We start from the raw sequence: 12,729 nt of genomic DNA, 5'->3' as shown, positions 1-12,729 counted from the left end.
GCATTTTCCATGATGTGATGTGAACCTGTAGGATTTTTTTCTGCTCCTCCTCTATGACAGCATATCTTGTCTTTGGTCAGTTTTTTCTCTCCCTTGTTATACACATGGCTGGATGGTAGAATGTCTTTTTCCCCCCCGTACCAAGGATTGAACCAGGGCGCTTAACCACCAAGCCATACACCAGCCCTTTTTATATTTTATTTAAAGACAGGGTTTTGTAAGTTGCTTAGAATATCACTAAGGTGCTGAGGCTGCCTTTGAACGGGCCATCCTCCTGCCTCAGCCTCCTGAGTCACTGGAATTACAGATTTTACCAACATTCCAACTTTTTGTTTGTTTGTTTGTTCTGGGGATTGGATTCAGGAGCACTTGACCACTGAGCCCCATCCCCAACCCATTTATATACTTTATTTAGAGACAGGGTATCATGAGTTGCTTAGGACCTTGCTTTTGCTGAGGCTGGCTTTGAACTCCCAGTCCTCCGGCCTCAGCCTCTCAAGCTGCTGGGATGATAGGCATGCGCCACCAGGCCTGATTCCCAACTTCTGTTTTCTTTTCTCGGCAAAATGAGGTCCTTGGTGCTTTCCCCATACATCAGATTGAAGGAGCTTCAGAAAGGGCAGGAATGGACCCTACGGGGTGATAAACAGGAGCGTTGTAAGAGATGCAAAAAAATCTTCACACTCCTGGCGATGCAAAGTTATGCGCTGTGCGCCCCAAGTTTGGAGAGCCTCTTTCTGATGGCTGGCAGCTACAGCCCGCCTCACAAGTGGCTCCAGACCTGGAAGGCTTTTCACATAGGTGGAGGCTGAGGTACCCGGGAGTTCACCCTGTGCCAGAGACAGGCTTGGACTGCAGCACCCAGGCAGGCGCAGACATATCCCTTGGCTAGGGAGGCACCCCACACGCCAGAGACGCTCAGAAAATGGTAAAGCCAGTGGGACACGGGGGACTCCAGCGAGAAAGCCCTACCCTGCGGCCTCCCCAGCGCGATCGCTCATCTCTCCTTTGCTATCCAAGCTCCTTGGCTTTATTTTTCCCTTGCAGAGAGCGAAGCCCCAAGTGAGGGGCGATTGGCTTGGCTCTCTCTTTAAGGATGTGTTTTTCTGCTCGCAGTAAGAAGCGCAGGCTGTGGGCTGTGTCCCGCTGGGTGGGGGCCGTTGAGTTGGGTTGCATCCTACGTGGAGGGGGGGCGGGGAATCCTGGTCCCCTTACCGGGCAGTGGGCAGTGGACGTGAGGACACGTGTTCTTTTTTCTCCTTCAGGTGCACCAATATTACAGCTGCCTGCCAGAAGAGAAAGTCCCCTATGTCAACAGCCCCGGAGAGAAACTGCGAATCAAGCAGCTGCTGCACCAGCTCCCGCCACATGACAATGAGGTAAGAGGGTCCAGGCTCTGGAGGACCTTCTGTGAATTGTCTGTGATCAGCCGGTGGCTGAAGAAAACTCTGGCAATTTGCTTGAGGTTTTTGCTTCTTTAATGAGGGGCAAAGGACAGTGACCAGTACTTTCCAGAAAGTGCCACCCCCACAAAAAAGTAAAACAGAGTCATCATGGGCTGGGTTAGCCTCTGTGGCGGGCACTGCTCACTGGGGGAAGGAACCAGGGAGCACTAAAGTGGGGAAGCTCAGGTCTGAATGTATCCCGCCGAGTGCCTGCGTGGGCTGCAGAGATGACTGAGTCCCTGGGTCCTCTGAAGCCCTGATGAGACTTGGCGAGTCTCTGGGACTTGTCCAGCCCCATTTCCTGTTGAATGGGTGAGCACGTCCTCCACGTTCCACTGGTCTCAACCTCAGGGGCTTTTGTCACAATGAAGTCCGGCTTCCTAGGGTCGTCCTCTGTCCTTTTGAAAGTGGGGCTCACCAACTGCACTTCCCCCCCCCACCCCGAATGCAGGAACGCCATGCGCTAAGCCAGTGTCCTCCTCCTCCTTGAGATCACATGGATCATAGAGGGACTTTGTGGTTTTGTGGCAAAAAAAAAAAAAAATCTTGCTGGAAGGGATTAGGTTTGCCAGCTAGAAATTAATTTTTAGGTATCTGCTTTTGAAAAATAGGACTCCTGTGAGATCCTACGATTTAACTTGGCATTTAAACAAAGCATGGTTTTAGATAGAAAGGAAAAAAAACAACCCCTTTACAAAACTGGACAGCCGATTTCTTCCGACTCCCCCCCCCACCCCAACAGGAAGTGAATGAGCGCTTTTTAGTTTTGTCTTCCCACATTGGAATAAAAGGGGACCATTTGAGAACCTCAAGAACAAATGTAAAACCTGGTGCAGAGGCACACACCTCAGGAGGCTGAGGCAGGAGGATCGTGAGTTCAAAGCCAGCCTCAGCAAAAGTGAGGCCTTAAGCAACCCAGTGAGGCCCTGTCTCTAAATAAAACACAAAATAGGACTGGTGATGGGGCTCAGAGGTCAAGTGCCCCTGGGTTCAACCTCAGTTACCTCCCTCCCCGCCAAAAAAGTTAAAAAATGTCAGGGCCTAGGCCGGGGTGTATCTCTGTGGTAGAGCCTGGCTGGCTGCTCAAGACCCTGGGTTCCAATCCCCAGGACCACAAAAAATGAATAAATGAATTTGAGTCAGCAGAACCAAAGCTTAAAACCTGACGTAACCTTTCTAGAAAGAGAGCTGCAGTTCTCTTTCTGCCTGCTTCCTTCACACTTCATGAAACAAACACAAATCATGCTTTCTCCTTTAAATCTGAGAGCAAATGTTGTAACCTGTTGTCCAATTAACTAATTTTGAAGTGAAAATGCGGGTTTTCACAAGCAGGAGGGGCGTGCCTGCCTCTAAAATGTGCTCATAAAATGTCAGTAGTGGAACCGTCTGTTCGGGCAGCTCAGGTCACTGCGGTTCTCTTTCTGAAATATTCCATGAGGATGTTTTTTTTGTTTGGGGGATTTTTTTTTTCCTTTTCCTTTTTTTGGTACCAGGGATTGAACCCAGGGGCACTTAACCACTGAGCCACATCCCCAACCCTTTTTTATATTTTATTTTAATATTTTTTCCTAGTTGTAGATAGACACAATATCTTTATTTATTTGTTTTTATGTGGTGCTGAGGATTGAACCCAGTCAGTGCTTCACATGTGCAAGGCAGGCACTGGACCACTGAGCCCCATCCCCAGCCCTATTTTGTATTTTACTTAGAGACAGGGTCTCACTGAGTTGCTTAGCACCTCACTAAATTGCTGAGACTGGCCTCCAACTCATGAGCCTCCTGCCTCAGCCTCCAGAGCTGCTGGGATTACAGGCATGTGCCACCGCACCCAGCTAAATGACTCACTGTTCAGAAATATGTTGCAATGACCAGATCTGCAGAAATAAGGGGCATTGACACACTTAGCCGAAGCCCAGCAGGTGGCCCTTTTCCTCCTGCTCCCAGACAAACCAGCCTTCCCATCCTGCAACCCTGAGCACACCTGTGCTGCAGCTTTGCAGGCTCGAGCCTCCACGTTCCCACTCTCCCAAGTGAGATGGGGACAGAAGCCATGCGCACATTGACAGTGGCCCTGGCTCAGTGGCCTGGGACCATTCTTGGTGCCAAGGACCATTTACCTAGGTAGCTGCAGGTGAAAGTATCAGGTCCTTACAGTTGGGAGGAAAGACACATCCCAGAGCTTTGCCAGCTCTGCCTGTCCATGTGCCTTGGGTCTGAGGGTGGTCCGCAGAGTGAGGGAAGATAGGGAGAAACACTTTCAGAATCCATGGGCTGCCTGGGACCTGGACTCTGGAGTTCAGAGCCCTCCGTTAGCCCCTCAGGTTGTCGGTGATCTCAGGAGCAGCTCATCTTAAACCGATCCAAGCCTGAGACTGCTGACGATCAGGCAGGGACTGGAAAACCAAGCAGCAGCAGGGAACTCTGGGGCCTGGGCTTCAGGACTCTCACGGGGCGTCTGCCTTCTGTGTGTGTGTGCTCAGGTTCGATACTGCAACTCCCTGGATGAGGAAGAGAAGAGGGAGCTTAAGTTGTTCAGCAACCAGAGGAAACGTGAAAACCTGGGCAGAGGGAATGTCAGGCCCTTCCCTGTCACCATGACAGGAGCCATTTGTGAGCAGGTAAGTGAGGACTCTGGGTTGGAAGAGGAATTGTTTGTTCATTCATTCAACTGTTCATTCATTCATTTGTCCCTCCTTCATGCATTTGTCCATTCATTCATTTGTTTATTCATTCATTCATTCATCTGTTTACTCATTCATTCATTCATCCGTTTATTCATTTATTCATTCTTCTGTTTATTCATTCATCCATCCATTCACCACTCATTCATTCATTTTTTCATCTGCCCATTCATTCATTTGACAGTTGTTTTATTGAGTACCTACTGTGCGCCTGCCACTTTTCTAAACTTGAGAATGCAGTAGTGTATAAGACATGAAAACGTAATGTTGCCTTTGTAAGGAAGCGCTCTCTGGAGAAAGAAGACAATACATTCAACCAAGAACAACAAAAAATATGTCAGAGAAGGGGGCTTGCAAGGAGTGGGAGGCTAGAGAAGCTGTAGGCTTAGATGGGAGAGAAGACTCCACTTAGAAGGGGGCATCTCAGCAAAGACTTGCAAGAGGGAGGGAGTCATGCAGGGGTTGGGGCACCAAGTACAGCCATCTCAGAGCCCCTTGTGGCTGGGGCAGAGGGGGTGAAGGAAGACAGTTAGCAAATAAAGTGAGAGTTTGTGGAGGGTCATGTGAGCCCCTGGAAGGACCTGGCAGAGGACTGACATGAGGGATTCATATTTGAAATTGTGCATTTACTAATGGAGACGCCTGGACCATGAACCAGCCCCTCTCCCAGGATTTTCCCAGGACCAGTGCCCTTTAAAGGGTGGGATCTGAATGAAAAAAAGAAAAAAAGAGGTAGGACTTGGCCACTGATCTGGTGATGCACACCTATAATCCCAGCGACTTCAGAGGCTGAGGCAGGAGGATCACAGTTTGAGGCCAGCCTCAGTGACTTAGGGAGACCTTATCTGGAAATTAAAAGGGCTGGGGAGGTAGCTCAGTGGTAGAGCACCCCAGTACTGGGAGGGGGGAAGTGGTACATTTCGATCAAGACTATGTGAAAGTATGTCAGAAGAAGAGAGTAGAAGCAAACTTGAATGATACCTGGAAAAGGTAGTTCAAGCGGTAGGCTCTGGTAGGCCCGCCCATTCCCTGTTCCATCCAATGGTGCAGGCCCCAGCCCTCGGCCACGCCCCAGACACGCCCCTAGGCCACGCCCCTCGTCTGCCCTCCTTCCTCCCCAGCCTGCTCCTGCTGGTGTTGAGCAGGTGACCCTCTGCGTGCAGCTTGGAATTTCTAGAAGATTTGAGACCTTCCCTCTGTGCATGTGGGCCCCCTGCCTGGTGTTATGCTGAGGTTTTTCTCTCCCTGTCCCCCCTTCCTAATGACAATAAAGAGACCTCCTTCTCCAGTCTCTTTATTGTCATCTCATGGAGGCCCTAGGCAAGGGCAGGGGAAGGACCCGCAAGACCTGCCCGGCCAGGAACGCAAAGGAAGGAACACAGTGGGGCTGGTCACCAGCTGGTGGTGGTGGCCTTTTGTCATTTGTGCACAGCACTAGGAGATGGGGCTGGTGTCTGGGTGCTGATGTGTCTCTTTGGCTCACAGTGCGGAGGCCAGATTAATGGCGGGGACATCGCCGTGTTCGCCTCGCGCGCCGGCCACGGGGTTTGCTGGCACCCGCCTTGCTTCATCTGCACCGTCTGCAACGAGCTGCTGGTGGATCTGATCTACTTCTACCAAGACGGGAAGATCTACTGCGGCAGGCACCATGCCGAGTGCCTGAAGCCGCGCTGCGCCGCCTGCGATGAGGTCAGAGCCCGCACCTGTCCCCTGTCACCCCCTGGGCTGCGTCACAGCCACAGCCGCCTCCTTCTGTAGCTTCCTGTACAGCAGAGAACTACAGGCAAACCTTAACCCTTCCAAGAACCTTGGCTGGGTGTGGTGACAGCCCACTGTAATCCCAGTGATTCAAGAAGTAGAGGCAGGAGGGTGGCAAGTTCCAGGCCAGCTTGGCAGCTTGGCGACACCCTGTCTCAAAACTTAAGAAAGAAAGAAAAAGGTCTGGGGATGTAACTCAGTGGTGCAGAACCAGGGTTCAATCTCCAGGAACCACACCCCCGATCCCTGCAACAATGAGGTCGCTACAATGTCTGGGTTATGGCTCACTTTACTGAGTGTGGCCAGGGAAAGTCCCAAGGGGATATGGTTGGCACTAGATCAGTCCAGAACTCTAAAAGCTTTAGATTTTAGCCCAAATCTGAGGGGATGATATGAGGTGCCACTTGCCCAAGATTTGACGGGACAATTTGGTTAGAGAAAAGAAGAGACTGGGTAGTGCTCTTTGATCTACCCACTGTTTAAACAAGTTCTCAGTGAAAATTCAAGGAGCAGATGGCTATTCTGCCAGGGCACCTAACTCTAGGCGGTGTCCAAATGTGTTACACGGGTAAGAAGTCAAAACAGAACGTAGGGCCCCTACCTGGCATCCAGCCCTCCCCTGAACCAGAAGTGAGCTCATGTTTGATACGTGGGTTGCAGGAGAGAAGAGCTGATTCAGCATGAAAGATGGGGGCAGAGAGAGGAACGGTCCCAACCTGACCACTTTCATGAGAATCCTGTGGGGTAAGGCCTTAGACCCAGGCTTCCTCCTGCATAGAGGTGTTTTGGGGTCCCCCTGACCTTATAAACAAGCAATCTGGGAGAGAACACTGCCCTTTTCCATCTGGAATCCACGGTCACATGGGTGTTTCTCTTATAAAAGGGCCTAAAAGGGATTCGCAATGTCAGGAGGGCACCTGTAATCCCAGCAATTCAGGAGGCTGAGGCAGGGGACCACAAGCCCAAGGCCAGCCCCAGCAACTTAGTGAGGGCCTAAGCAACTTAGCGAGACCCTGTCTCAAAATAAAAAAATAAAATAAAATAAATAGGGCTGGAGATGTGGCTCAGTGGTTTAGCACCCCTGGGTTCCATCACCACGGTACCAAAAAATAATTATAATAATTTGGGTTCTAATGCCAGTAGCAGTGCACCAAAGAGACTCTGTGAGCATACACTGGGGAACTGAATTCTAGCTCTGTGATTCCGTGTCACCTCTTTACCATCCTGCCTTAATGTCCACATCTGGAAATCCATGCCCATAAGGCAACTTTGGGTTCGATAATACCAAAGAGAGTGCGATGATGGGAGGAATTGTACTTTGAAATTTGTGTTTATTGAGATATAATTTGCATAACTCAAGTTCCCCTTTAAAAATAGACAGCTCAGTGGTTTTTAGTGTATTCAAAGAGTTGTGCAATCATCACTCCTATTTTATGCCGGATCATTTTCATCAACCAAAAAGACTGTCTCTATCTATTAGCAATCATTCTCCTCTTCCCAGGCCCTGACAGCCACTGCTTCAGTTCTCTGTCTCTCCGGATTTACAAATTCTAGACATTTCTTATTAATGAAATAAAAGCATCTGGATTCTTTCACTTAGCAGGATGTTTTCAAAGTTAATCCATGTCAGAGTATATACGAGTATTTCATTCCTTTTCATGGCTGAGTTATATGTATTTTGCTTATTCATCAATAAGCAATTGATGAACATTGAAATTGTTTCTGTTTTTAGCTATTATGAATGAAGTTGCTCGTGAATAGATTCTAGGTATATTTTACCCTCTTGCATGTGTATCTATCTAGGAGTGGCATTGCTGGGTCATCTGGTTATCCTAAGTTTGACTTTTTGAGAAAATGCAAAGCTATTATCAAAAACAGTTATACCATTTTGCATTCCTGCTCTCAATGAATGAGGATTCTGTTTCTTCATATTCTCATTAATGTCTGCTTTTGTCTCATCTATCTTTTTTGGTATAGTCCTCCAGTATCTGTGAAGTGATTTCCCATGGAGGTTTTGGTTCATGTTTTCACAACTACTAGTAATGTTGAGCTACTAGGAATGTTTATCATCTATTTGTATATTGCCTCTTTTGGAGAAATGTCTGTGTAAATCCTTTGCCATTTTTTTCCAATGGGTTATTTTTCTTTATTGAGTTCTAAGTGTTCTTTATATAATATGGGTACTAGTCCTTTATCTGATATATAATTTTGAAATATGTTCTCCAATTTTATGGTGTTATTTTCATTTTATTTTTTCCTACATTTTTTTATTGGTACATTATGTTGTACATACAGATGGGATTTATGATTATATATTTGTACATGCATACAATATAATAATATATTTTGGTCAGTATTACTCCCCAGAATATCCCCCCTCCTTTCCTGCCTTTCACCCCTGGGTCTCTTTCCTTTGATTTTTAGGAGATCCATCCTCACCTTTCATTTCCTTTTTCCTCTTTAGCTCCCATATATGAGAGAAAGCATACAGCCCTTAGCCTTCTGAGTTTGACTTATTTTGCTTAACATGACAGTCTCTAGTTCCACCCATTTTCCTGCAAATTGCCCTAATTTCATTCTTCTTTAAGGCTGAGTAATATTCCACTGTGTATATAGACCACATTTTCTTTATCCATTCATCCATTGGTAGACACTAGCTTAGGTCCATAGTTTGGCTATTGTGAATTGTGCTTCTGTAAACATGGGTATGCATGTATCACTGTAGTAAGATGACTTTAATTCTTCAAGATAAATACTTAGAAGTGGTATAGCTGGGTCGTATGGTGGTTCCAAGCCTAGTCTTTTGAGAAACTGCCGTGCTGATTTCCATAATGATTATACCAATTTACAGTCCCACCAATAGTGTAAAATTGTTCCTTTTTCCACATCCTTTCTAGCATTTATTATTATTTGTTGTATTTTTCCTTTTCTTGATGATGTCCTTTGGAGCATAAAAGTTCTGCATTTTGATAGGGTCCACTTTATCTGCTTTTTTCTTTTTTTATTTATATGTTTAGTGTCGTATCTAAAAAATCATTGCCTTGCCCAAGGGCAAAAACATTTACACCTGTGTTTTCTTCTCCGTGTTTTATCAGTTCTTGCTCTTATGGTTAGGTCTTTGATCCCTTGTCAGTTTTTGCTCTTATGGTTGGGTCTCTGATCCCTTGCACGTGTGGTTTGAGGCAAGGATTCGAATCGATTCTTTCCTAGTGGTCCCAGCCCCATTTATGGAAGAGACCATTCTTTCCCCGTGGAATGTCCTTGGCACCCTTTTGGACAATCTGTGGGCCATTGACTGATTATTCCTGGACTCTCTTCTATTTAGTTCCACATCCATCCTAAGGTCGGTATCATGCTGGCTTGGTGACTGTAGCTTGGTGTTAAGTTTTCATAACAGTGCTTTGAAATGTATCGCAGTTGTTCCTCAGTAGGCAAAACACAACTGCTTTAGCGGGCTGGATAGGTGTCGTAAATGGAACTGCTGCCCCATCTTAAGGCACTAGGGAGTAGTGGGGACTATGACAAACTGGACAGCATGCCTCTCCCCTGAAAGCAGCACTCTCTCTGCCTAGTTCCACCTTTACCACCGTGCAGGAATGAATAGTGAGCATCGGTCAGTATTAGGTTTCAGAGGACAAACCAGGATTCCAGGTGTTGATATTTTCCATTCCTAAACATACTGTGTAGCAGCTAAATGAAATATACGTATGTCCAGTGTGCCCAAGAGCTGTTTGTTTTTCATTCTTCTTTATATTCTTCAGGGTAAAACATTCTTTCTCTTATTTAAATGTGGCTAAGTTAATCACTGGTCAGGCCAGGCACCATATTTAACTGTGCTTTAGGCAAACCCAAATGTAGGAACTGATACAGACACAGAGCACACACACACAGACTGGTGTTTTTTAATGATTTATGGGCGAGACCTGCTTCCTTGCCCTTCTATTTTGGGGCCCCTGTAACTTTCCTGCTTAGAAGTGTGCTTGGGAGGCCAAGATGGGAGGATCGTAAGTTCAAAGCCAGCCTCAGCAACTTAGCAAGACCCTGTCTCTAAATAAAATACGTAAAAGGGGTCAGGGATGTGGCTCAGTGGTTAAGCACCTCTGGGTTCAATCCCTCGTACAAGAAACCAAGTGTGCTCTTATGGCCGGGTCTCAAACGCTGACACCATTTGGCTTCCCCATCTCCAGATCATCTTTGCAGACGAATGTACGGAAGCAGAGGGGCGGCACTGGCACATGAAACACTTTTGCTGCTTCGAGTGCGAGACGGTGCTGGGCGGCCAGCGCTACATCATGAAGGAGGGGAGGCCCTACTGTTGCCACTGCTTCGAGTCCCTGTATGCGGAATATTGTGACACCTGTGCCCAACATATAGGTAAGGCGGTGCTTGGCACTCACTTCTGGGTGGGACCTCCTCTGTGTCTGTCATACCCAGAATCCCTTAGGTTGCTGATAATAGAAGCCCAGCGTGCACTAGCTTAAGTGGAAAAGGAAATTTCTTGGTTCATGTTACTAGAAAAGCCAAGGAGTAGTCAGGCATGGTGGTGCACGCCTGGAATCCCAGTGGCTGGGGAGGCTGAGGCAGGAGGATCAAGAGTTCAGAGCCAGCCTCAGCAACTTAGTGAGGCCCAAAGCAACTCAGTGACAACCTGTCTCTAAATTAATACAAAAAAAAAGAGCTGGGTATATGGCTCAGTGGGTTCAATCCCTAGCATTGAAAAAAAAAAAAAAAGGAATAGTGTAGCTTCAGGTAGGGATAGATCAAGGGTTCAAACAATGTCTTTTTTTTTCCCTCTGTGTCTCAAGTGCTTGATCTCTCTTGGGATCACTTGAAAATAAACCATTTTCACATCGTAGGGACTATGTATCTTTGAGTTTTAACTCAGTTCCTCCAGATACTCTTATCTGTGCCAAGTGCAGAGGTATGCACCCGTCATTCCGGTGAGTCAGGAATCTGAGGCAGGAGGATCTTAAATTTGAGGCCAGCCTGGGCATCTTAGGCCCTGAGTAGGTGTAGCTCAGTGGTAGAGCCCTTGTGGATTCAGCCCCCAGTACTGAAATTTAAAAAAAAAAAATCATAAGATCCGACATCTATAAAAAGGAAAGAAGGTTCTGGAGATGTAGTTCAGTCATAGAACACTCATCCAAGCGCTGGATTCAACAATAATAATAACAAGCATCGTTCCGTCCTGACTTGGCCATGGGTCCACCTCTGAGGTGGGCCCATGTGCTTTAAGCCTCAATTCCAGGGGAAAGGGAGAAGCTTCAGGAGGAAAGATAAACAGATGTCTTCCTTATCCTCCTCGGAAAAACTCGGGAATCAGCAGAGAGTGGAACCAAAGTGGATGGAGAATTCAAAGCCAGTCTCAGCAGCTTAGTGAGGTAGGGAAGGAGAGTCAAGGAAGCCAGTGGCTCTGAGCAAGTATGTCTTCTTTCAAAAGTCAGCAATGAGAACTCACACGGCTCACCAACCGTAATCTTCCAACCTGCAGTCAGGTCCACCGACATGGTGGAAAGCATTTTCCCTTTGCAAAATAACCGATTGGTTCAGCCCTGTTCCAGTTCAGGCTGCATGTGGCTGCTTCTTTCAGTTTGCCTTTTCTGGAAACTTGGGAAGGAGCTACCCTTTGGAGGAGCAAAAAACAAATTGGCCATGGAAGACTGTGTGTGAGGCCATGGCCTGATCTTCCTGAGGCTTAGGCAGCAGCCGGGGTCTGTTCAGGAGCTGCGGGGAACTTACCTACAGCGAGATGGGAGATGATGCATTTGGGAGCCCATTTTGACCCACTTAACAGGCTTTATTAGGACGGAAAAGAAGTGGTTTGTGTCCTGGTTCATCAGAAGTAATGCAGTCATATGAAAATTTAGCTAGTGTTTGGGGAGATTCCTGTGCAGACAGAAGCACCTGCTTTGTGCACAGGGTAGCTGCTGCATGCTCAGTGGGCATGCGTGGGTGGCCATCCCTTTCCCACAGACCCTGCCCTGGTCCCCTGAGGCCTGCCCTGCTGCAGGGTATCAGCCCGGGGATCGGCACTGCTGGGAGACCATCATCTGGCTGCTTTGCCTTTGGGGGACTTGGGTGATGCAAGTGCCCTGTGTCCTAAACCCCTCAGTCTCCCCTCATATCCTGACAACTCATCATATATCCAGGAACTCTCCTGTCTCAAAGGAGAGGGGCTGAGCGACAGAGAACCAATCCACAGCAGCAGCACCTCCCATTAGGATCTCCATCTCCCCTCCTTTCCATGGAGGCTCAAAGCCTGAAGCTGCCACTTAGGATTTCCACCCTGCAGCTCAGGGTCATGGACAGGGGAGAGAAGAAGGCTTTGCCACTTGGTCATGTCTGCCTCTTCTTCTATCAGCAGTTCAGGGCTTTTGCTGGTCTTTTCTTTTTTCCCTTCCTCTCAAATCCATAAAAGGCATCCATGTTTGACCAGAAAAAAGGGGACCCCTGTGGCCTGCGGTGCACTTGCTGCTGTCGCTAAATGGCTCTCCCTGTTGTTCCTTTTCAAATGCACTTTCCTGCAAAGCCTCCTCTCCTTGCAGCAGCCTAAGCCTGCGCTGTGTATCATGCATACCTCGGTCTCCAGTGCTGTACCTCTGACCATACTTGTACAAATATTCCATATTTATCCAGCCGCTCCGAGCAGACCCTGCATCAGGCAGCCGTTGCCACGGCAACGGTACTCCTGCTTGCGCACAGCCGAGTAAATAGTCCTATAAACAGACTGGGGCTGCGGCAGCCTAGACACGTCCGCCCTCGGAGAAGTGTTTGAAGGGCTTAGAGAGGGAATAAAAAAAAGGAGCGCCTAGACGCACGCAGAGCCCTTTTCCAGCTGTCTGGAG

The 12,729-nt window shown here is 47.7% G+C and overlaps 1 protein-coding gene across 3 annotated transcripts in view; it reads left to right on the top strand.

The window, feature by feature from the left end:
- Prickle2 (prickle planar cell polarity protein 2) overlaps positions 1–12,729 on the top strand; it is a 328,065-nt gene that overhangs the window by 269,389 nt on the left and 45,947 nt on the right. For all 3 annotated transcript variants that reach the window (XM_078038600.1, XM_078038601.1, XM_078038602.1), the window contains 4 exons: positions 1,266–1,379; positions 3,926–4,063; positions 5,612–5,815; positions 10,072–10,258. In XM_078038600.1, the coding sequence (XP_077894726.1) occupies positions 1,266–1,379; positions 3,926–4,063; positions 5,612–5,815; positions 10,072–10,258 (643 nt within the window). The remainder of the gene's footprint in view (positions 1–1,265; positions 1,380–3,925; positions 4,064–5,611; positions 5,816–10,071; positions 10,259–12,729) is intronic.

Source organism: Ictidomys tridecemlineatus, chromosome 2, assembly GCF_052094955.1.
Source record: "Ictidomys tridecemlineatus isolate mIctTri1 chromosome 2, mIctTri1.hap1, whole genome shotgun sequence".
In the NCBI taxonomy this organism is placed as follows: Eukaryota; Metazoa; Chordata; class Mammalia; order Rodentia; family Sciuridae; genus Ictidomys; species Ictidomys tridecemlineatus.
Note: the sequence above shows the minus strand (reverse complement) of the source record. Positions and strands in the feature narration are given on the sequence as shown.